Here is a 25,158-nt window from a genome sequence, read left to right as displayed (position 1 = left end):
CTTTTCTTAACTTCATAATTCTTGAACCCATATTACATCTAATATGTGGAAGTGTTATCTAGGAGTCAGCACTGTGGCACAATGGGTTAAGTCAATGCCTGTGATGCCAGCATCTCAAGTGGGTGACAAATTAAATCCAGCTCTCTGCTGATGTGCCTGGGAAAGCAGCATAGGATGGCTCAAGTCATTGGACCCTGTACCCACATCAGAGGCCCAGAAGAAGCACCTGCTCCTGGCTTTGGCCTGACCCAGCCCACACAGTTATGGCCACTTGGAGAGTGAACCAGTTGATGGAAGTCTTTGTCTTTCTCTCTGTCTTTCTGTAACTCTGACTCTCAAACAAATCTTTTAAAACAAGTGTTGGCTAACACAATCTTTGCGCACCTCTAGGATTGCTGCTTCTGCTGTTTTTGGCTCAAGGCATATTGCAACAAAATACAATAGATAATGGCCCTGTATGCTTTTAAAAAATAATTGTATTTAGTATCATTAAATTTTTAAATTTATGAGCTTGTTTCAAATACATTTTAGGTAGTGCTTTGTTAGGATTAACACATAATTAATTATTACAGGGTTGGCTGGTGGATCTCATCAATAAATTTGGCACATTAAATGGTTTCCAGATTTTACTTGATCGCTTTATTAATGGATCGGCATTAAACGTCCAAGTAATTGCTGCATTTATTAAGTAAGTTATATTTTAAAGTTGATTTTCCATGCACTATCTTGCTATGTTATTTTCTGAAAAGTCGTTGTATTTCAGTTTTGTAATGCAGTGTCTTACATTTTAAAATAATTTGTTTTTGTATTAAGTGTTGATGGAAGTGTGAGTTCTCATTTTTTTTTTTTTAATTTATTTTATTTGAAAGAGTTACACAAAGAGAGAAGGAGAGGCAGAAAGAGAAATCTTCCACCCTCTGATTCACTCCCCAAATGGCTGCAACAGCTGGAGCTGGGCCAGTCTGAAGCCAGGAGCCAAGAGCCTCCTCCGGGTCTCCTACATGGGTACAGGGACCCAAGGCTTAGGTCATCTTCTACTGTCTTCCCAGGCCATAGCAGAGAGCGGGATTGGAAGTGGAACTGCTGGGACTTGAACCAGTGCACATATGGGATGCTACCACTGTAGCAGCAGCTTTACCCACTACGCCACAGCGCTGGCCCCTAGTTCTCATTTTTAAGGACTGAATATTACAGAACTTTTATGTCTCCTTATTTCAGACCATTTGGACAATGCTATGAATTTCTCAGTCAACATACAGTGAAAAAATACTTTATTCCAGTTATTGATGTAATCCCACAATTACTAGAAAATTTAACTGATGAGGAACTGAAAAAAGAAGCAAAGAATGAAGTTAAAAATGATGCTCTTTCAATGATTATTAAGTCTCTGAAGAATTTAGCTTCAAGAATTCCAGAACAAGAAGAAACTAGAAAAAATCTAGAAATTTTTAGGTTGAAAATGATACTTAGGTAAGATATTTCTTACTCTGTTACTATATATGAAATTATTACATGATATTAATTCCAAATTTTACTTTTAGATTGCTTCAGATCTCTTCTTTTAATGGAAAAATGAATGCACTGAATGAAATCAATAAGGTAATATCTAGTGTGTCATACTATGCTCATCATGGTAATCCTGAGGAAGAGGAATGGCTGACAGCTGAACGAATGGCTGTAAGTGACTTTAATTCTTCCTTTTGTGTATAAGAATTTTTTTTTTTGGAAAGCTAGATTTTGGCAATAGTTACTGTTAGAACAATTACTAATGTTAAAACTTTATTATTCTGGTAATAAACATTAATTTGGAAGTTATGGGTAACTTACTGTATTTTTGTAAATTTATTACTGATTGAAGGTATTTGCGATACAGTTATAATCTGGAGGTTTGGTTAAATTGAAATAGATTATCTTTAAAATGACTGGGTAAATATACTCTGTTGAATCAAGGTAATAATAATTAATAGAATAAAAACTCATTTAACATTTATTCCATTAATTTATTTTTACATCAGTGTTACATCTTTCTCACTTTGATATGAAAGTACTTATAGGCATCGTTGTCTTTAGTTTCGAAATGAAAAAGAAAATAGGCTACCTAACTATTGAAAGCTATTTTTAGGCTGGCACCGTGGCTCAACAGGCTAATCCTCTGCCTTGCGGCACTGGCACACCGGGTTCTAGTCCCGGTCGGGGCGCCGGATTCTGTCCCGATTGCCCCTCTTCCAGGCCAGCTCTCTGCTGTGGCCAGGGAGTGCAGTGGAGCATGGCCCAAGTGCTTGGGCCCTGCACCCACGTGGGAGACCAGGAGAAGCACCTGGCTCCTGGCTTTGGATCAGCGGGGTGCACCGGCCGCAGCGGGCATTGGAGGGTGAACCAACGGCAAAAGGAAGACCTTTCTCTCTGTCTCTCTCTCTCACTGTCCACTCTGCCTGTCAAAAAAAAAAAAAAAGCTATTTTTAATGTAATATTTAATTTCATTACTATAGATATACTTGTGGTTAATATTCTCCACATTAAAGGAATCTTTAATTCAATAATGCAGATATTTCAAATGTGACTTAAAAAGTATCCTGAGGACATTTTTGTGGGATTTAGAAAACAGTATCTAACTTACTTCAGGTTCTGGCTCAGAATTTGGGATCAGGTTTTATGTATGCAATTTGTCTGTCTTATAAAATATCAAACACAAAATATGCGGTGTTTTTCAGTAATTTTTTTGTTATTAGCAGTCTTCAATAGATGGAGAAAGTGAGAATCTTAAAAAATTGTGAAAGTTTGTCATTGCTGTGTGACTTTCATGTTTATTTTATTGTAGTTTATAGAAGAATTTTTATATGTAAGACCTGTGACAAACACAAAACTGGTTATTCTGAACAACTAGATTGAGACTTGTATTGCTATATAAAGCATGTTTTCTGAATGTAGTGTAGAATAAATGTTTGTAGAACAAATTCCATATGTTACATATTTTAAAGTTTACTAACTGCACCTTAAAGGTGAAAGTTTTTTATATTAGGGGGTATAATCTGAAATTTACACATCTCTGGAAACATGTTCTATGCAGAGTTGAATTCTACAGTTATTTATTATAGTGTTTAATAATTTTATATGGAAACAACACGAACTATTTTAGTGTGTTAGTATTGTGGACATACATAATATTTGAGTTCTTGATTCTCATGTTACTTAGAAATCTGATTTATGTTTTTTTAAAGATCTTTTCAGTTTCTGCTTGAACGATTTTTTGCATTACATTTAGGAATGGATACAGCAAAACAGTATCTTGTCTGTAGTCTTGCGAGATAGTCTTCATCAACCACAGTATGTAGAAAAGCTAGAGAAGATTCTTCGTTTTGTGATTAAAGAAAAAGTTCTTACGTTACAGGATCTTAATAATATCTGGGCAGCACAGGTAAGATGTGTGTAAGATGACAGCTATTTTCTTTTTGTAGCAAAGACACCAAAACTTTAACTTACCAGTTAAGGCCCCACCCTCTCCCTCCTTTCTCCCATAATACCCAGTGTACCTGATTTTGATTCTCTTCTTCAGTAATTAACTCTTGGCAGCAAGGATGGCTCAGGTGATTGAATTACTTCCACCCACAGAGGAAATTGACTCTCTGGCATCAGTTCTAATTATTTATGAAGTGAAACACTGGATGAGAGCTCTTTGTCTTGCTGTGGTTCTGATACATTAAAGATCCTGTGGTATCTTTATGTTCTAGAATGCAAGTTTATATTGCTTGTCTTTTAGTAAAGCACATGTATAAACATCCCTTCACGAATATTTTTAAAATTATTTTCTTATTTACACAAGAGGCACAAAGAAACTGAGGGAGAAAATGGTATATACAGAGAGAGTGAGACAGAACTCCCAACTACTGGTCACTCCCCAGATGTCTGAAACAGCCAAGACTGGACCAGGACCAGTCAGGAACGCCATCCAGGTGTCCCACATGGATGCCAAGGACCCAAGAACTGGAGCCAGAGCTAGGGCTTGAACTCAGGCACTCCAGTAAACAGACATGAGCATCATACTGGTGTCTAATGTGCTATTCCAGATACTATCTTCTGTCAAGAATATTTTAAAATAGAAGTTAAATGTTCCCATCTTTATATATACTAAAGTGTATAGATTATTTTAAAAAGTTTTAAAAACTTTATAGAAGATTGTAATTTTTTTAAAGAAGAAATTTATTTTATTTAAAAGGCATAGTGATAGAGAAAGGAGAGACACAGAAAGAGAAATGTTCCATCTATTGGTTCATTTCCCCAAATAGCTACCACCACTGGACTGGGCCATGCCAAACCTAGGAGCCAGAAACTCCATCCTGGTCTCCTATATATTAGCAGGGACAGTGTGTTTGATCCATCCTCTTGTGCCTTCCCAGGCATATTAGCAGGGCGTAGGATGTGAAATGGAGTAGCCAGAACTTGAATCAACATTTTGGTAAGGGAGGATGGCGTCACAAGTGGCACCTTAACCCACTGCATTACAATGCTAAATTGGAAGATTGCACCTTTTTTTTCTTTTTTATTTGGAAGGCAGAGTTACAAAGAAGGAAGAGAAAGAGGTCTTCCATCTTGGGGGTTTACTCTGCAAATGACCACATCATCCACTCATGACTGGGTCAAGCTGAAGCCAGGAGCTGGAGCTACTTCTGGGCCTCCTACATGGTTGCAGGGGCCCAAGTGGTTGGGGCAGCTTCTGCTGCTTTCCCGCCATTAGCAGGGAGCTGGATCAGAAATTGAGCCCCCAGGACAGGAACCAGTGTCCTGCAGGCAGTGATTTGACCTATTGTGCCACAGCACCAACCCCAAGCTTGTAAATTTTTGTTAGAATAAATAACTGATTTCAGAAGTCTTAATGAATATCTCTTACGGTACCTTTCTCTGAAGGGAGGAGAGAACTTCCACTTTGACTATGACCTTGTCTAAATAAGATAAGAGTTGGTGAACTCAAAAGGCTTCCATAGCCTTGGAAACTCATGACGGGAGCATAGGGAGATTACTGATGCCATAAACAGGAGTGTCAATTTGTAAAGTCAACAACAGGAGTCACTGTGCACTTACTCCTGACATAGGATCTCTGTCCTTAATGTGCTGTACGTGAGATTTAATGCTATAACGAGTACGCAAACAGTATATTTCACGTTGTGTTCCTATGTGGATGCAAACTGTTGAAATCTTTACTTAATGTATACTAAACTGATCTTCTGTATATATAGAAAATTGAAAATGAATCTTGATATGAATGGAAGGGGAGAGAGAGCGGGAAAGGGGAGGGTTGCGGGTGGGAGGGAAGTCATTGGGGGCGGGGAAGCCAATTGAATATTCATTAAATAAAAGTTTAAAAAAATGAATATCTCTTACGTTATCCAAATGTAGATTTCTACTCTGGCATCCCTTGGGAAGTATTGTTAACAAAAGTATTCTTAACCTGTGTTTCGGTCTTCCTGTTTCAAGAAACAAAATGTTTAATGTTATCTTTATTGACATGCATTAAATTTTGCAACAATCCAGTAATTTGACTTATTTCTAGCTTTAATTTTGTTAGTTAATATTTTGTAAATGATTTTCATATCAATACTTCAAAATTGTTAACCATTCTTACCAAAGAGTGGAGTTGTCAAGTTTTATATGACAGCTATAAGACATTTACTATATTAAAGTTAGTATCAGGGGTCTGGGCGTTTGTATGCAGTGGTTCAGACATCACTTACATGCTATATCAAAGTGTCTGGATTCAAGTCTCAAATCTGCTTGTAATCCAGCATTCTGCTAATATTTATTATGAGAAATAACAGTAGGAGTCAGTAGATGATGGTTCAACTACTTAATCCTCCGAAACTCACATGGTAGACCAAGAATGAGTTCCAGATTCCTGCCTTGGGCCTGGGCCAGCCCTCACTATTTTAGGCATTTGGGGAGTGACCCAGCAGATAGAAGATCCTGATACCTTTCTAATTCTTGGTGTCTTTTCACTCTCAACCTTTCAAATAAATAACTTTTTTTAAAGATTTATTAATTATTTGAAAATCAGAGTTACACAGAGAAAGAAGGAGAATCAGAGAGAGAGGTTATCCATCTGCTGGTTCAATCTCCAGTTGGCCACAGTGGGCAGAGCTGCTGAGTGGATCCAGGATCGAGGAGCTTCCTCCAAGTGTTCCATGAGGGTGCACGGGCCCAAGGACTTGCTCCTTCTACTGCTTTCCCAAGCCATAACAGAGAGCTAGATCGAAAATGGAGCAGCTGGGTTTCAAACTGGTGCCAGATGGGATGCTGGCACTGCAGGCAGTGGATTAACCCACTGTACCACAACACCAGCCCCATCAAATAAATAAAATATTAATGGTAGAAGTGTTAAGTAACAGAACTTGACATTAATTACTTAGTTCCTATTACTAAAATGGAAGTATGCTGATTTTGTTTTCTTTTTCATTTATTAACAGGCGGGGAAACATGAAGCCATTGTGAAGAATGTGCATGATTTACTAGCAAAGTTGGCTTGGGATTTTTCTCCTGAACAACTTGATCATCTTTTTGATTGCTTCAAGGTAATAACTGACAGAGCAGATTTCTGCCTCATGTTAATAGATTCTACCTGACCCCACCTGAATGCCCACCTGCCATTCAGGCTACATAACTGCTCCCCTTTGAAGTGGATAAAAGGCTTGAAATACAGTGGACCCAGCCCTTTTTCCTCTTTTTTTCTCTTTGCCCTTTTTCGCAATTATTTGGACCTGTACTCTCTTCCTGTGATAAGCTGCTCATAATAGGTGCTGTTAACGAAAGGCCTGCTGCACATGGCTCTCAGCTTGTTTTCTGCTTGGTCTGGCCTCAACTTACTTCCAGACTTTCCTTGCTCCCTTAAAGCCCTCACTCTCCTATGCATTTCTCTGACTGAACAAAAGAACATTAAAATCTTACCATGCTTCCTGGTTTATTTGAGCCGGTATTCAAATTATTCTCTGAATTATTGGCAAGAACCCATAAGAAATCAGTATTTCAGAAATAATAGTAAGCAAATCATCATCAGTTCCAGGTACTATTTGTTAAAGATTGTCTTTGAGCCAGAAATCATTTGGGAAAGTATGTGGGTTTTTACAGGCTATCTGTGTCTGTCTATCCCTGTGCCAGAACTACTCAGTCTTGATTGTTTTCAGTCATTATTACATTAAGATTACGCAAACAGGCCGGCGCCGCGGCTCAACAGGCTAATCCTCCGCCTTGCGGCGCCAGCACACCGGGTTCTAGTCCCGGTCGGGGCGCCGGATTCTGTCCCGATTGCCCCTCTTCCAGGCCAGCTCTCTGCTGTGGCCAGGGAGTGCAGTGGAGGATGGCCCAAGTGCTTGGGCCCTGCACCTGCATGGGAGACCAGGATAAGCACCTGGCTCCTGGCTTTGGATCAGCGAAGTGCGCTGGCCACAGCAGCCACTGAGGGGTGAACCAACGGAAAAGGAAGACCTTTCTCTCTGTCTCTCCCTCTCACTGTCCACTCTGCTTGTCCAGAAAAAAAAATATATATATAATAAAGGGGCTGGCTGGTGCTGTGATGTAGTAGGTTAAGCCTCTGCCTGCAGTGCTGGCATCCCATATGGATACCTGTTTATGTCCCAGCTGCCCCACTTTGAATCCAGCTCTCTGCTATGGCCTAGGAAAGCCAAATACCCGAGTATTTGGATCCCTTCACGTACCTGAGAGACTTAGAAGAAGCTCCTGGCTCCTGGCTTTAGATTGGCCCTGCTTCAGACATGGTAGCCTTTTGGGGACTGAACCAAGTGATGGAAGACCTCTATTTCTATCTGTCTCTCTCTCTTTCACTGTCTCTCTCTTCCCTGCCCTCTCGCTATTGCTCTCTCTTCATCTGTGTAACTAACTCTACCTTTCAAATACATAAATAAATGTTAAAAATTATATGTAATAAATTAAAAATGTGTTTGTATACCTAAAATACCAAATATCAATGGCTAACTACTCAGCACTGTAGTGTTGGTAGTTTATGATCTGTCAAGTGCTTTTTGTATATTCATTTTATGTGGTTCTGCAAATAAGATCTTCATTCTGTGACGTATTTACTATACTGATTGTATTTTCATTATTGAAAGTCTTGCATATAAAAGAAACTAAGCTTGATCATATTGTTTATTTTTATATACTGTGGAATTCCGTTTTATTAGTGTTTTGTATGTGAACATTTTTATCAATATTTAAGAAGGATATAATCTGAAATTTTCCTCTTTAATTGTGTTTTCCTGATAGAGCATTACTTCCTTATGAAATAAAATAAGAGGTATTCCTTTCTCTTCTGTTTTCTGGAAGAAATATATATTATTGGTATTAATAGTTTGTGTTTGTACATTTTCCACTGAACCATGTGAATTTTAAGATTTTTATTTTTGGAATTTTAAAGGTATGAATTCAGTTTCCTAAAAAGTGACACCTCTACTCAAGTTGCCTAGTTTGTATGAGATGACTTACAGGAATTGTATTTTCACAGGAAGTGGTTCAGGTCATAAAATATGAGATGATGTTTGCTTCTAATATTTAGTGTTCTGTGTTTATGTCTGTTACCTATAATGATAATTGTTTGATTTCTAATTTTGATAATTCATGATTTTTCTTTTTTCCTGAAAGTTTGATTATGTCCTTTCAGAAAACTAATTCTTCATTTTGTTTTTTCATTTTATTCACATTATTTTTTGTATTTTAAGTTTTGTTGATTTTTGTTTTGTTCTTTAATATTTCCTCTGCTTGTTTTGGGCTTACTTTGCTTTTTCTCAGTTGTATATAGAAGTTGCAAGTACTTGAACATCTCTCTCTCTCTCTCTCTTTTTTTTTTTTTTGACAGGCAGAGTTAGACAGAGAGAGAGACAGACAGAGAGAAAGGTCTTCCTTTTCCGTTGGTTCATCCCCCAAGTGGCTGCTGCAGCCAGCACGTTCCGGCCGGCTTGCTGCACAGATCTGAAGCCAGGAGCCAGGTGCTTTCTCCTGGTCTCCCATGTGGGTGCAGGGCCCAAGGACTTGGGCCATCCTCCACTGCACTCCCGGGCCACAGCAGAGAGCTGGACTGGAAGAGGGGCAACCGGGACAGAATCCAGTGCCCCGATCAGGACTAGAACCCCGGGTGCCGGCCCTAGCATCTTTTTTCTTAAGCATTTAATGTACTATGTATTTCTGTATCACCACTGTTTTCATATCATGTATGTTTTATGTAAATTTAGATTTATTATGACTTAAATAAAATCAGTTATACTTTTTAGGGGGAGCATTTTTTTTTTGTAAAGATTGATTTAGGGGCCGGCTTTGTGGCATAGTAGATTAAATCTCCGCCTTTAGCATTGGTGTCCCATATGAGCTCCTGTTCAAGTCTCAGTTATGCTCCACTTCCCATCCAGCTCCCTATTAAGAGCCTGGAAAAGTTGTGGAAGATAGCCCAAGTCCTAGGACTCCTACACTCAAGTGGTAGACCTGGAGGAAATTACTGGCTCCTAGCTTCAATCTGTTCCCGCCCTGGCAATTTCAGCCATTTGTGGAGGGAACCAGAAGATGGAAGACCTCTCCCTCTCTCTGTCAACGAAATAAATACATCTTATAAAAAAAATTTAAAAAACATTTATTTATTTATTTATTTATTTATTTATTTATTTATTTATTTATTTATCTGAAAGCAGAGTTAGTGAGAGTTAGTGCCAAATGGACTCTTCCAAAACCAGGAGCTTCCTCTGGATCTCCCATTTGGGTGCAGGGGCTCATGGACTTTGACTTTCTCTGCTGCTTTCTCAGGTACATTAATTAGAAAGGAGTTGCATGGAGCTGAAGCAGCTGGGACTCAAACCAGTGCCCATGTGATAACAACCACACCACAGCATGGGTCCAAAATCAATTACATTGAGGGTTTTTTGTTGTTGTTGTTATTGTTGTTAGGTGTTTTTTGTTTTTTTGTTTTGTTTTATTTTTTGGTTCTTTTTTTATTTTTTTAGGATTTATTTATTTATTATTTATCGGAAAAGCAGAGTTAGAAAGAGGCAGAGTTCTTCTATCCACTGGTTCACTCCCGGATGACGGCAGTGGCCAAAAGTGAGTGGATCAATCTGAAGCCAGGAACTTCATCTAGATTTCCCACATGTGTTGTAGGGGCCCAAGCATGTGGGTTTCTCAGGCTCATCAACAGGGAACTTGATCAAATGTGGAGCAACCAGGATTTGTACTGGTTCCTTTTATAGGATGCTGGTGTCTCACATGTGGCTGCTTAACCTGCCACATCATAATACTGGTTCCAGTTATAATTTTATTTTCTATTAAGATCCTTCTTCAACAATATATAACTTGTATTTAGGAAAGTAGTTCTAGGAAATTTTCCTGTATTCTGAATACTTGTGATTTATAGTTTATTTACAGGGTACTTGGAATCTACTCATTAAGATTTCTAGTCTTTTAAGTTTGATATTTGTCCTTTTGTTCATGATGTGTTTCTTGACAAATTTTCTCTCAGTACTGCTCCAGTTAAATGGAATATCCTTGAATTTCAGTGAAATCCTATTGGTTGATGATCTACTTGAGTTCTGTATCCCATCTGGGTTTTTTTTGTTTGTTTGTTTGCTTGTTTCTTCATTTGTTTTGTTATCTTTGAGAGGTGTCGAGAGTACTTGTGACAGTAATTATGATTTTTGTCTATTTCTTGCTTGAATTCTATCTATGCTTCAAGTTTTTACTGAATAACTTTTCATATTCTTATTCTTTGTTGATGGATTGTCCTTTTCCATTATATCCTCTCATTCTTACTACTTGTTTCTTATATTTAGTAATATAAATAATCCCTATTTCTGCATTATAGAAATTGTATTTTTTTAATTTAAAGATTTATTTATTTATTTGAAAGAATTACACAGAGGGAGAAGGATAACCAGAGAGAGAGATAGAGGGCTTCCATCCGCTAGTTTACTCCCCAGTTAGCCGCAGTGGCTATAACTATGCCTATCAGGAGCCAGGAGCTTCCTCCCCGTCTTCCCATATGGGTGCAGGGGCTCAAGGGCTTGGCCATCTTCCACTGCTTTTCCAGGCCACACCACAGAGCTGGATTGGAAGTGGAGCAGCGAGTACTTGAATGGCAACCATATGGGATGCCGGCAGTGCAGGTGGAGGCTTTACCCGCTATGCCACAGCGCTGGCTTCTATAGCTATTATATTTAAACTACTTAATTTAATTTGTGGACTTAAACTTGCTGTTTTGTGTGTGTTTTCTTCTGTTTCTTTCTTGTCTGCTGAGAGATTATTAAACATGGTTCAGATTTTGTTGAATTTTTTAATACTTAAAGATTTGCAAGAGTGCTTTAAATTGTTTGATAATACTTGGTTTGAGCTTCTAAAAATTATCTTCCTAAGTTCATGTTGATATTTTTTTATTCTTGCCATGTCTAGTAATTGTTAATTGAAACCCAGAGACCTTAGAGATATTACCAAATTTCTGTTTAAATTCATTCACACTATTCAGACAAGGAGAGAGGGGTGCCCATGACTTTGACCTGGTAGAGGCAGAACTCCAGTTTTACCATTATCACCTTGTTTGTCACACAGATGGGCAATACTGATTAACATTTTGTATAAAGAAAATTTGTACAATAGGCACAATAGGCTAATCCTCTGCCTGTGGAGCCGGCACACGAGGTTCTAGTCATGGTTGGGGCACCAGATTCTGTCCTGGTTGCCCCTCTTCCAGTCCAGCTCTGTGCTGTGGCCCAGGAGGGAAGTGGAGGATGGCCCAAGTGCTTGGGCCCTGCACCTGCATGGGAGACCAGGATAAGTACCTGGCTCCTGGCTTCAGATCGCCACAGCGCGCCGGCCGCAGCACACCAGCTGCAGCGGCCATTGGAGGGTGAACCAACGGTAAAGAAAGACCTTTCTCTCTGTCTCTCTCTCACTGTCCACTCTGCCTGTCAAAAAAAGAAAAGAAAAGAAAAGAAAAGAAAAGAAAAGAAAAGAAAAGAAAAGAAAAGAAAAGAAAAGAAAAGAAAAGAAAAGAAAAGAAAAAATTTTGAATACAGAGGGATTTACATTTCTACCATGTCAGCTTAGTCTTATTTTTGTTAAACAACAAGTAAATTCCTGAGTTTACTAGGCTTCCTGTGGCTTAGTTGTAGCAGGAATGTATGTGTATGTATGATGGCTTGAAAATACTTTATACAAAGATGTAACTAATGTAAAATTACATTATTTAAAAATTTTTTAGGCAAGTTGGACTAATGCAAATAACAAACAGCGTGAAAAACTACTTGAGCTGATACGTCGTCTTGCAGAAGATGATAAAGATGGTGTGATGGCACATAAAGTATTGAACCTTCTTTGGAATCTGGCCCACAGTGATGATGTACCTGTAGACATAATGGACCTAGCACTCAGTGCCCACATAAAAATACTAGATTATAGCTGTTCTCAGGTATGAGAGTGTTTCTTTGATCAGTTTCTCTGGACTTTTTTTTTCTTTTTCATAATTAGTATAGTTTAGTGACTAAAGTTGAAATCTGTGGCATCATTTTTATTTTTAAACTAATTTTGAGTAATTGATTTATTTTTGTCAGATAGGCATTGTTTTTAGCAAGTTTTTAGCCATTTGTTTGACAAGTTTTCATGTATCATTCACTTTGCATTTTTACTTTCTGAGAAGAAGGTTTTTAATAGGTAAAACTGTAAAAAGTAGTTAAATAGATAATAAATAGCTAAAACTAATTGTGACTTTTAATACTTAAGTTTTATTCATTTATAAGAAGTTAATAAAATGAACAATTTAATAGTTGCTTCTCTGAACAAATATTAGCTCCCTTGGATTTAAATTCATGAAATTTATTTATTAATTATTTTTTTACTGATTTTAATTATTTATTTTTAAATATCAACTTTTCTTTAAAGATTATTTATTTGAAAGTCAGAGTTACACAGAGAGAGAAGGAGAGGCAGAGAGAGAGAGAGGTCTTCCATCCACTGGTTCACTCCCCAGTTGGCCACAATGACTAGAGCTGCACCAATCCAAAGGCAGGAGCCAGAAGCCTCCCCCAGCTCTTCCACATGGCTGCTGGGGCCAAGGGGTTGGCCCATCTTCCACTGCTTTCTCAGGCCATAGCACGAGAGCTGGATTGAAAGCAGAGTGGCCAGGACTCAAAATGGCACCCGTATGGGATACTGGTACTGAGGGCAGCAGCTTTAACCCACTCTGCGACAGCACCATCCCATAAATACCAACTTTTAACTATGATCTTAAACCAGTTTTTGGATATTTTTCAGTAATGGTTTGCCATGGTTATAATGGGACAGTCCAAGATTTTGTAAACCATGACTTACTCTCTTTCAAAAGGGAGGACTGAGCTGGGATGTTCTCCATTTGTAGAGTGTAGGCATTCATGAGGCTGTCATTGTGGCATAGCAGGTAAAAAATCACTGCTTGCAGCTCCAGCATATCATATGCTAGTTTGTGTCCTGGCCACTGTGCTTTCTGTCTAGCTCTCTGGGAAATGTATCTGGGAAATATGGAATATGGCCCAAGGGCTTGAGCCCCCATATCCACGTGGGAGACCTGAAAGAAGCTCTGGGCTCCTGGCTTCATCCTGACCCAGCCCTGACCATTGCAGCCATCTGGGGAGTGACCAGTGGATGGAAGATTTTTCTTTGTCTCTCTCTCTGTCTTTTCCTCTCTGTCTGTAATTGGCTATTAAATAAAATAAAGTTTAACAATTCCTTTTAAAATAAAAAATAAAGAGTAAAAGTAGTATTCTACTTTTGGTTAGGACTCAAGTTTAATTTAGTCAAGCAAACACAATATAATGCTTTCAGCTTGTGAAAACCATATAATTAGTGGTGGTTCTAAAGTATTTACAGAACTGATTGTCATTAAATAATTAGATTAAAATATTAACGTGGAGACTGAAAAAATGAAGATTAGACATCCATAACTCTGTGGACTCTGATCTTAGCAACCTATAAATATTTACTTTTTTATTAATTCTGAAGAATATACAAATTAATTTTATCGTAGTTACTGTCCTTACAAATAGGTAAAGAGAAAGGAGCATTTTCCACTTCCAATAATCTTTAATACATTTGCATCTTCACATGTGATGAAAAGAATAAACTTCATTTAGTTCATTTGAACTTGATATTTACCTATAATTAATTTTAATTGCTCATTCAGTGTTTATTTAGTATTTAACATGCTTATTAGGATTTCAAGTTGAAATGATATTTTATTAAATGGAGAAGTATTATAGAGAATCAAAGCCATGTACATGTTATAAATGCTAAAGTTGCTTACATTAATCTTTATCATATTCTTTCACACATTATTATATAAAATATGAACTGAGTTTCCCTACTTTGAGTAAAGAGTTCACCTTTTTCAAGGTGAACCAGTGAGTCTACCACTTTCATTGCCTTATCCCAGTGTTTAGAAGACCTATTACAGTTTTGTTTTTTTTTTCAAGATTTATTTGGCCGGCGCAGTGGCTCAATAGGCTAATCCTCCACCTTGCGGCGCCGGCACACCGGGTTCTAGTCCCGGTCAGGGCGCCGGATTCTGTCCCGGTTGCCCCTCACCAGGCCAGCTCTCTGCTGTGGCCCGGGAGTGCAGTGGAAGTTGGCCCAAGTGCTTGGGCCCTGCACCCGCATGGGAGACCAGGATAAGCACCTGGCTCCTGGCTTCAGATCAGTGCGATGCGCCGGCCGCAGCGGCCATTGGAGGGTGAACCAACGGTAAAGAAAGACCTTTCTCTCTCTCTCTCTCTCTCTCTCTCACTGTCCACTCTGCCTGTCAAAAATAAGAAAAAAAAAAAAAGATTTATTTATTTGAAAGGCAGAGTTACATAAAGGCAGAAGCAGAGTTAGAGAGGTCTTCCTTCCAGTGGCTCTCTCCCCAAATGACTGCAACAGCCGAAGTTGAACTGATCTGAAGCCAGGAGTTTCCTCTGGGTCCCTCAGGCGCGTGCAGGAGCCCAAAGACTTCGGCCATCTTCTGCTGCTTTCCTAGCAGAGTGCTGGATCAGAAGAGGAGCAGATGAGACTCAAACCAGCTCCCACATAGGATGCTGGCTCTGCAGATGCCAGCTTTACTCATTGAAACACTGCTGGCTCCAGAGCCATTGCAAATTTTTAAGTTTCATAGGTTACAAATATTTTTAAGCACCCCAAAAGGTAAATAGTTAATATTCACTATAGTAATTGGATGTTTGAGTTTTTTTTCAGGGAATTGTATGAAAACAACATAATAATACAGGAAAAAACATATATAATAAAACCTTGTATAGTAATGAATGTAGTATGTATAACCATTAAAATAGCTTATTAGTCTGAAAAGATGTCTACACTTAAGGTCTTAGACTTACTCTTCTAAATAAGTTTGCAAAAATGTCCCTACAAGTTTGTATTACACAAATACTGAACTGGTCATTTCTCTTCCAAATATGCCAGATGCAGAATCATTTTAAGTAAAATATATACCCAAACCTGAACTTGAAATTACTTGTCTTTGTGGTTCAGAAGATTGAAACAAATAAACCATCTGAGAGTAGTTGAAATAAACTTATTCTTAAAATAATTTTAATTCTCCTTTTCTTGAAAACCTGTGCTTTTCTGCATTTTTCCCTTTAGTTATGTTGCATTTTGTTGACTGTTTTTCACTTGCAGAATTAGTTATTTTCTTGATGATTTATAATTTTTCAATATTTCTCGTTCTGGTTAGAAAGAACTAAGACAGAATCAGTAATATTAATAATGGGATATGGTTTTGTTATGATAGAATAAATCTTACGATAAAATATGCAGTAACAACATTCAGACAGATGTTTTAAAAATATTGCTTTTGTAGAAGTAGATATTTGTGTCTTGGATACAGATTTGGATCCATAGAACATTAATAACAGTGCTTTACATTTTAGAGTTTTAAGTTGTAGTTTCAACATAATAATGACAAAGTATTTTTCTTTGATAACTGTGCTACAACTCCATATTTTTGTTTACACTGAGTTTAAAATCTTTCATATTTTAAAATTCTCAAAACAATTGGAAAGAAAAATAATGTTGAGTACTTTTCCACTTAAACCTAAATTTTTTCTCTTGTATAAGGATCGAGATACACAAAAGATCCAGTGGATAGATCGCTTTATAGAAGAACTTTGCACAAATGACAAGTGGGTAATTCCTGCACTGAAACAAATAAGAGAAATTTGTAGTTTGTTTGGGGAAGCACCACAAAATCTCAGGTAAGATCTAGCACAGAGAATTTTGTTATTTTTATTTACAAATCACATTAAAAATAAAATTCAATTAAGGCAAATTTTAAAGAAAACTAGAGTGAAAAAATAGCCTAGAGAATGGAAATAATTATATTCAACTACTTTATATTTGATGACACAGATAAATTGTTTACATTAAGTATTACACAGCAGGTGGTATCAAAGCCAAGATACTTCCCTGAGTCTTTAGTACAGAATTCTCTTTGCTATCCAAAAGTTGATGACACATGTTGTTTCTACTCTCACTTCTCATTTAATTTTTTATTTTTATTGCTTTGTTTCTTGGACCCAATGTGTGTGGTTATCGCACAGGATAGTATTTTATATAGTCTTCATTGTTTTTTTAAATTATCTCACACAATTTTGACATTTTTTTTTATTTTTTGACAGGCAGAGTGGATAGTGAGAGAGACAGAGAGAAAGGTCTTCCTTTTCCGTTGGTTCACCCTCCAATGGCCACTGTGGCCGGCACACCGCGCTGATCCGAAGGCAGGAGCCAGGTGCTTCTCCTGGTCTCCCATGGGGTGCAGGGCCCAAGCACTTGGGCCATGCTCCACTGCACTCCCTGGCCACAGCAGAGAGCTGGCCTGGAAGAGGGGCAACCGGGACAGAATCCGGTGCCCCGACTGGAACTAGAACCCGGTGTGCCGGCACTGCAGGCGGAGGATTAGCCTAGTGAGCCACAGCGCCGGCTTTTTTTTTTTTTTTTTTTTTTTTTTGGACAGGCAGTGTGGACAATGAGAGAGGACATTTTTTTAATATCAAATTTTACACTAGGAAATACCACCTCCTCAAAAGGGATAAGTTTTTGTTTTAAGCTAACATTTCAAAAATTAGACTACTCCCACAATTTAAATTATGAAAATTATAAGATTTTGTATACTGTTATTTTGGCTGGATTTTTTGTGTGTTTACTTATGCTAGTTGTCATTACTAGAGTAATTTATCCTTTTCTTCTATTATGTTTGAGTAGTCATAATGCAGTTAAGATTCTAGGTTAATCAATGAACCTTGGGTTTATCTAACTAGTTATAGCTATAATCTTAGATTCTGTAACCCTATAGAAAAATTTTCATGAAAGAAAATTTATGTGATTATCAAGTCTTTATCAACTCTAGACAGAATTCCTCTTTTAAAAGAAATTGAAATGTCATTTGTGTTTTTAGATATTTCAGGTTGAATTTTAACTATTTCTCTAAAGATGGAAAATTTCATTTGGTCCAGCATACTTCCCATGTTATGTAACAAGTGTGCCCATTTTCTCTTTACAAATAGATACCCTTCTAAGCCTGGTGATCTCATCACCATAGATTAATAATAATAAGGAATTCGTTTCCTTGAAAATGGTGAAATGGGGACGATAAAGGAATTAGGTATCTCTTTTAAAATATCTGGGCAGAATTGATTGCAAGCTAAGGATTTGAGAAAGCATGATTCTGTAACATACAATTTGATTTTGTAAAGTTAGACAATAAAAACCCAAACATTGAAACAATCTTTTGTGAGACAGATTATTTTCTACATTGCTTGATATTTTATTATTAAATGGAATATTTTCAACATTTTATTATGAATGTATTTTCAACTTTAAGTTAGTAACTACTATTTGGTGTCCACTTATCTCTTAATTACAACTATTTTCAATTGCCTAATTATACTAAATTCTTCTTGTTACAGTCAAACTCAGCAAAGCCCCCACATACTCTACCGTCATGATTTAATCAACCAGCTTCAGCGTGATCATGCCTTAGTTACTTTGGTAGCGGAAAACCTTGCAGCGTATATGAACAGCATCAGATTATATGCTAGAGGTATGTATGTTGAGCTAAAATTCACAATTAAGTAATCAAATTAGTTTTCCCTTGCCTGGTTTTAACAGAGGGAAAATTAAAGTGAATTATATTTATAAATGGTATGTATGGGGAGTGATTTCAGGACTCGATTACACCAAAATCCTCAGATATTTAAGTTCTTTATATAAAGAGATCTCTTTGGATATAACAAATAAGTTCTGGATATATACACATATCCTTCCATGTGCTTCTGAATGATCTCAATTAATTATAATACCTAATGCAATGTAAACTATGTGTAAATGGGACTGCATTATATTTTATGTTGTATTATGTGGAGAATAATAACAGAAAAAGATTGCATACGTTGAAGATAGACAATACTTTTATGTTTCCATTAAAGAACTTTGCCTAGATTGGGGCCAGTTAGATATTTTAATCTAGTTAGTTTTATAGTTACTTATTTGAGTAGCAGAGAGTACTTGTGACAAATACCAAGAATAGCTGAGATTGGCCTGAGATTGAAACCAAGAACTTGGAATTCATTCTAGGTCTTCCATGTCAGTTCTAAGAGCTAAACTACTTCAGCTATCATTGGTGCCTCCCATTAAGTTGCAGTCAAGAACTGGAGCCAGGAATCAAATCCTAGTCATTGTAATGTGCATCACAATACTTTAGTTTTAAGCTAAATTCCTGTTCTCTGATAATTCCTCATTTCTGTGTTATTTCATTTCTTATTTTAACTCATTCATTGTCAGCAATTGAGACTCAAAGCAAAGATTGTGTGTGATTTTTGCCATAGAAGAATACTCTGCTTCATTTCATTAAGTTAACTGGCATCTCTTGTGATCACAAGAGTGTCTGTATTCTTTAGTTTCATCATGTTGACATGTTGTTTCTTTTCATAGAAGCTGTTGTTACTACAGGCTTCATCATTAAAAACTTGTATTTAAAGTTACAACACAGAATAGCTTTATAGTTTGTAAGATGTACCTCTGTGCGTAAGATTTTCCAAATGCATATAATGAAAGTAATCATTGTAGGGCCGGTGCCGTGGCTCATTTGTTAATCCTCTGCCTGCGGCACCAGCATCCCATATGGGCGCCGGGTTCTAGTCCCAGTTGCTCCTCTTCCAATCAAGCTCTCTACTGTGGCCCGGGAAGGCAGTGAAGGATGGCCCAAGTATTTGGGCCCCTGCACCCACATGGGAGACCAGGAGGAAGCACCTGGCTCCTGGCTTCAGATCCGCGCAGCACTGGCAATAGCAGCTATTTGGGGAGTGCACCAACGGAAGGAAGATCTTTCTCACTGTCTAATTCTGTCTGTCAAATAAAAAAAAATGTTTTTTAAATAAAGAAAATAATCATCGTAAAAAAAACTACTTCATAAACAAGTTAGTGCTTGACAGAATAGTGCTTGTCACAAAGCTAGAACTTAAGTTTTTTCACAAAAATATATTTTTTCCTGAATCATTGAGTATGCTTCTTGTTAAGTATTCATTTCCTCCTTAATTTCCATTTCTGATTAAAGCTGTTCAGTTGACCCTCAAATGTAAAGTAAAATTTCCCTGTAAAATATTTAATTACCATTTTGTAGAACTAATACTAAAAAAATTACATCTGTAATGATAAAATATTACTGGGATCGGCCCATGCCGTGGATCACTAGGCTAATCCTCCGCCTGCAGCACCAGCACTCCAGGTTCTAGTCCCAGTTGGGGCGCCGGATTCTGTCCCAGGAAGGTAATGGAGGATGGCCCAGGTTCTTGGGCCCTGCACCCGCATGGGAGACCAGAAGGAAGCACCTGGCTCCTGGCTTCAGATCGGCGCTGTGTGCCGGCCATTTGAGGGGTGAACCAATGAAAGGAAGACCTTTCTCTCTGTCTCTTTCTCACTGTCTAACTCTGCCTGTCAAAAAAAAATATATATTACTGGGATCTTTTCAAGCATAGGATGTAAGTGCAACAAAATGATTTGGGATTCTTGCCATTCAATAATATTTCGCAAATTCTGATAATCATTTTATTAGTATTATTCATTTTTCCTAACTGTATTCCATCTCTATTCCCCAGTCTTTGTATTGATTGCACTTTGAGTTATTACGACTTTTTTTTTTTCCTGATTACTTGATAGATTTTGTTAGGACCTAACTACAGATTGTAAAATGCATCACCCTTCTTTGAAATCTGTGTTTTCTGGGGCTGCCATTGTGGCATGGCAGGTTAAGCTGAACCTTGCAACACTGGAATCCCATAAGGTTTCCAGTTTATGTGCTGACTACTTTGTTTCCAATCCAGCTTCCTGCTATTGCACCTGGGAAAGCAGCAGGCCCAAGTCATTAGGCTTCTGTGCCCATATGGGAGACCCAAATGAAACTACTAAGTCCTGAGTTTGGTCTAACTTAGCCCTAGCCATTCCTGCCATTTAGGGAGTGAACCAGCAGATGGAAGATATTACTATCTGTTTTTCCCTCTCTCTTTAACTCTGCCTTTCAAGTAAATATATAAAGCTTTAAAAAATTTTCTGTTTTACACATTATCCTGTTGTCCTGACTTTTATGATGATAGTTGACCATTTTTGAGTCTACTCACCACCAGAAAAACTCCACAAGTGTCATTGCATAGCAGTGCTATATTTTAATGCAGATCCAGGGTTTGGTTCACTTAGTGGTTATTTGCACATGTCAACCATGATGTACCAATAAGTGTGTGTGGTATTGATTATAGAAAATCTTTGGAATCAAAATTAATTTGTGATGTTACAGCTGTTTTAAACAAAGTCTGGTAGTAGAAAAGTGCAGGTGATATCATGAATTAACTTATTGTGCCAGAAAATATGACTATTTTTAGAGAGTTGTGTTGATATGTAGAAAAGACATGGGGAAGCAGGTGTTTAGCAGGTAGACACATCAGACCCACATCAGAGTCTGACCAATTCAGAGACTGGGAGGTAGCATGTTATGGTATCCAGACTTTGGTCCAGTCTAGTACCAAGCATGTAAGCGCTGTGGACGTGACCAGGGGTAGAAACTCAGCTAAGTGTATATTTGGGGTGTGTGCCTCTTAAATTAGGAAATTAAGAAAATAAAGTCACAGAACCCATTCAAAAAACTGAAAATTTTATCATGCATCTTCTGTGGCCACGATAGATTGAAGCTGAAATCAACTCAAAAATCTCTAGGTCATATGCAAAATGTGGAAACTGAACAATATGCCCCCAAATGAACAGTTGGTCATAGAAGAAATCAAAGAGAAATCCAAAAATTTCTGGAAAAAATAAAGATGACAACCTATAATATCAATACTTATTCAATACAGCACAAGCAGTGTTAAGAGGGATGTTATTACAGATGTGCATATGTCAAGAAATTTCACAGGTGCCAACTAAATGAGTTATCCATGCATCTCAAGAACCTAGAACAGCAATAACAAAGCAAACCTCAAAAAAGATGGAGGAGAAAAACAATTAAAATTTGAAATTTGAGAAGAAATAAAACAAAAAAATGATACATAAGATCAATGACTGAAGAACCAGTGTTTAGAAAAACAAAATTGATATCACCAGGAATTACCTCAAAGAGCTATAAAGTTCCTAGACTGGATTGTTTTACTGCTGAATTCTAGGAGACTTTTAAAGAAGAACTATTTTTATTATTCTTAAGCCATTCAAAAGCAATTGAAAGGAATCTTCACAAACTTCTTCTATGTAGTCAGCATTACATTAATTCCTAAGCCTTGAAAAGATACAAGAGAACTATAGAACAGTTTCCCTGATAAACATAGATACAAAAATCATAAAAATTATTAGCTAATCAAATCCAATAATACATCAATATTATCATTCACCTGTACCACATGTGATTTATTCCTGGTTTGCAGTGTTGGCTCAAAATTCAGAAATCAATAAATGTGATACATCACATTAACAAACTGAACAACAAAAATCATATGGTTGTCTCAGTAGATGCAGAGAAAACATTTGATTTAATACAACATCATTTCATGATGAAAGCCTCAAGAAAATTGAGTATAGAGGAATATTTCAGAACATAAGGGAATTTACAAAAAACCCACAGCCAGTATCTTATTGAATATAGAAATGTTGAAGCATTCTATCTTGAGATCTGGAACCAAAGATGTTCACCCTCACAATTTCTAATATAGTATAGTCCTGGAAGATTTACTCAGAGCCATTAGGCAATAAAAAGAAATCAAGAAGATGGCAGAATAGGGAGGGAGCTTACTGATAGTCTGGAAGAAGAAAGATTAATAAAAGTGGAGATAGTGTAGAATCAGGGAAGAGATAGGGAAAAAATGGCAGAGTCACTCTTCCGTAATTAGAAGGAGAGGGTGGACCTATGTGGAGGGCATGGACTCTAGCTGCTGAGAGCCTCCGGACCAGTGCTGGAAAGAGACCCTACAAGCCTGCTGCCACTGAAGCTGCTGAAACTGCCCCACTGTTCCCACTGCCCTCTATGAGGGACAAATGAGACAAAAACATGGAACTTACTCTAGGATTGACCATATGCTAGGCCTTTGCAAGTCTCAGCAAATTCAAAAAATTGAAGTGATACCATGCATCTTCTCAAATTACACTGCAATGAAACTCAAAATCAACAACTCAAGAATCTCTGCATCATATGCAAACACATGGAGAATGAACAACATGATTCTGAATGAACAGTGGTTCTAGAAGAAATCAAAAGAGAAATAAAAAAATTTCTAGGAACAAAAGAAAATGACAATTCTGCTTATCAAAATTTGTGGGATACAGCAAAAGCAGTGCTAAGAGGAAAGTTAATAGCAATTGGTACTTACAACAAGAAACTAGAAATGTACCAAATAAATGACCTCTCTATGCACCTCAAGGATTTAGAAAAACAGCAGCAAACCAAACCCAAACCCAGCAGAAGGAAAGAAATACTAAAGATTAGAGAAGAAATAAACAGAATTGAAACCAAAAAAAAAAAAAAAAAAACAATATAAAAGATCAGCAAAACCAAGAGCTGGTTCTTAGAAAAAATAAACCAAATAGACACATCATTGCCCCCCCCCAAAAAAAAAGGAGAGAGAAGGTTCAAATCTGTAAAATTAAAGATGTTAATGGAAATGTAACAACAGACACAACAAGAAATAAAAGGAATCATCAGAAACCACTACAAAGAGCTGTATGCCAACAGATTGGGAAACCTGGAAGAAATCTGTGGATTCCTGGACACATACAACCTTCCCAAACTGAACCATGAAGACATAGAAAACCTAAACAGACCCATAACCAAGAAAGAAATACAATCAGTAATAAATGCACTACCGAAATAATTATAAAAAAAAAAAAAGCGGGCAAGATGGCGAAATAGGAAGGGAGCACACTGATAGTCCGGGGAGAGATAGTTTAATAAAAGTGGAGATACTGCAGGTTCAAGGAAGAGTAGGGGAAGAAACAGCAGAGGAAACTCTTCCGGAACTAGTGATTCACAGTGAACCTGCGTGGAGAGTGTGGGAGCCCACAGTTCAGGACACCAGTGGCAGACTCAACACACCAGCGCTGGAACGCGAGGTGAGCCGAACCTCAATAGCCCGAGACACCGGCAGGCAAGCGGAGAGAGGAGACTAGAAGGAATGACCCCCGGGGCGGGGGAAAGTTCACCAGGCTAACTGGAAGAGAGAGAGAGAAAAAAAAAAAAGGTGACTGCTACGGACACGGGTTTTTCTCTCTCTCCGCTCACCTCTCAAGGGCAAGCAAGACAAAGAGCGGCACCATCTTGGACATACGTCATAAGCAGAGCGACCTCAGGTCTGCATCGGCCCTGAGCCAAGCAGAAAAACCTGACTCTGGGCGGGGCGAATTAACAGGAGATTAGGACCTAGTAAATCTGTGGTGCTACTGAACTGAGACTGTGAAAAAAGAGACGGTGGGGGAGAGAACTCACGGAATTCACGTGAGTACTCTCCAGAGACGCTACAATTCCATAACTTTGGCAACCCAGTGGGAGAATGAAGGAGAATTTGAGCCCACTCTGAGGGCCGAACAGATTCCCTGTGTGGTCCTTGGGAAAGAGCTTCCGATCTCTGGCTCCTGTAGGTATATCATTTGCCTGCTAACTACCTCCAACTTCATTCAGCTGTGTGGAATTACTTCCCTTTTGAATCAAAAAAAGAAAGAGAGAGAGAGAGATTTACCACGCCTAACCTGGGAGTGTCACCTTTGGCACACCAAACAGAGCTCTCAGGCCACACCCATCTCAAGCCCTAAGGCTCCATCAAAAACAGATAGTCCACTTAATCTAGAGTCATAGTATAACAAGAAAAAGCACCACAGTGAAGAAACCAAATATCTCCAATATGCCAAATAACAAACGCAAAAACCGAGGTAATAAAAACAAGGAAGTCACCATGACGCCCCCAAATGAAAAAGACACCCCATTTCAAGATTATGAAGATGATGACATAGAAGAAATGCAAGATGTAGATCTCAAAAAATTGATAAGAACATTAAGAAGTTCTCAAAATCAAATTCTTGAACTACAGAAATCCTTAATGGACAAGATAGAAAATCTCTCTCATGAAAATGAAATATTAAGGAGGAATCAAAATGAAACAAAACAACTAGTACAACAGGAAACTGTGATAGTGACTGAAGTGAAGACTTCAATAGATCAAATGAAAAACACAATAGAGAGCCTTACAAACAGAATGGGTGAAGCAGAAGAGAGAATATCGGACTTAGAAGACAGAGAACAGGAAAGGATACAGTCAGACCAAAGAAAAGAAGAGGAAATTAGAAATCTAAAATATATTGTCGGGAATCTTCAGGATACTATTAAAAAACCCAACATTCGGGTTCTAGGAGTTCCTGAAGGCATGGAGAGGGAGAAAGGATTAGAAGGCCTTTTTAGTGAGATATTAGCAGAAAATTTCCCAGGTTTGGAGAAGGTCAGAGAAATCCTAGTACAGGAAGCTCACAGAACCCCTAATAAACATGACCAAAAGAGATCCTCACCATGACACGTTGTAATTAAACTCTCCACAGTGAAACATAAAGAAAAGATCCTAAAATGTGCAAGAGAGAAACGTCAGATTACTCTCA

General features: G+C 37.8%; 1 protein-coding gene across 2 annotated transcripts in view; it reads left to right on the top strand.

Annotated features, from left to right (window-relative positions):
- LOC149119191 (ubiquitin carboxyl-terminal hydrolase 9X-like) overlaps positions 1–22,335 on the top strand; it is a 38,573-nt gene extending 16,238 nt beyond the window's left edge. The window contains exons 5-12 of one of the 2 annotated variants that reach the window (XM_089324985.1): positions 573–688; positions 1,219–1,470; positions 1,542–1,677; positions 3,263–3,415; positions 6,456–6,560; positions 12,233–12,439; positions 16,111–16,247; positions 17,958–22,335. In XM_089324985.1, the coding sequence (XP_089181111.1) occupies positions 573–688; positions 1,219–1,470; positions 1,542–1,677; positions 3,263–3,415; positions 6,456–6,560; positions 12,233–12,439; positions 16,111–16,247; positions 17,958–18,126 (1,275 nt within the window). In that variant the 3' untranslated portion in view covers positions 18,127–22,335. The remainder of the gene's footprint in view (positions 1–572; positions 689–1,218; positions 1,471–1,541; positions 1,678–3,262; positions 3,416–6,455; positions 6,561–12,232; positions 12,440–16,110; positions 16,248–17,957) is intronic. The other variant, XM_089324986.1, reaches the window with a different exon arrangement.
- The last annotated feature ends 2,823 nt before the right edge of the window (positions 22,336–25,158 follow it).

Source organism: Oryctolagus cuniculus, chromosome Y (assembly GCF_051225735.1).
Source record: "Oryctolagus cuniculus isolate XC-2025 breed Fujian yellow rabbit chromosome Y, ASM5122573v1, whole genome shotgun sequence".
Taxonomy (NCBI): domain Eukaryota; kingdom Metazoa; phylum Chordata; class Mammalia; order Lagomorpha; family Leporidae; genus Oryctolagus; species Oryctolagus cuniculus.
This window is presented reverse-complemented; position numbering and strand designations above follow the sequence as displayed.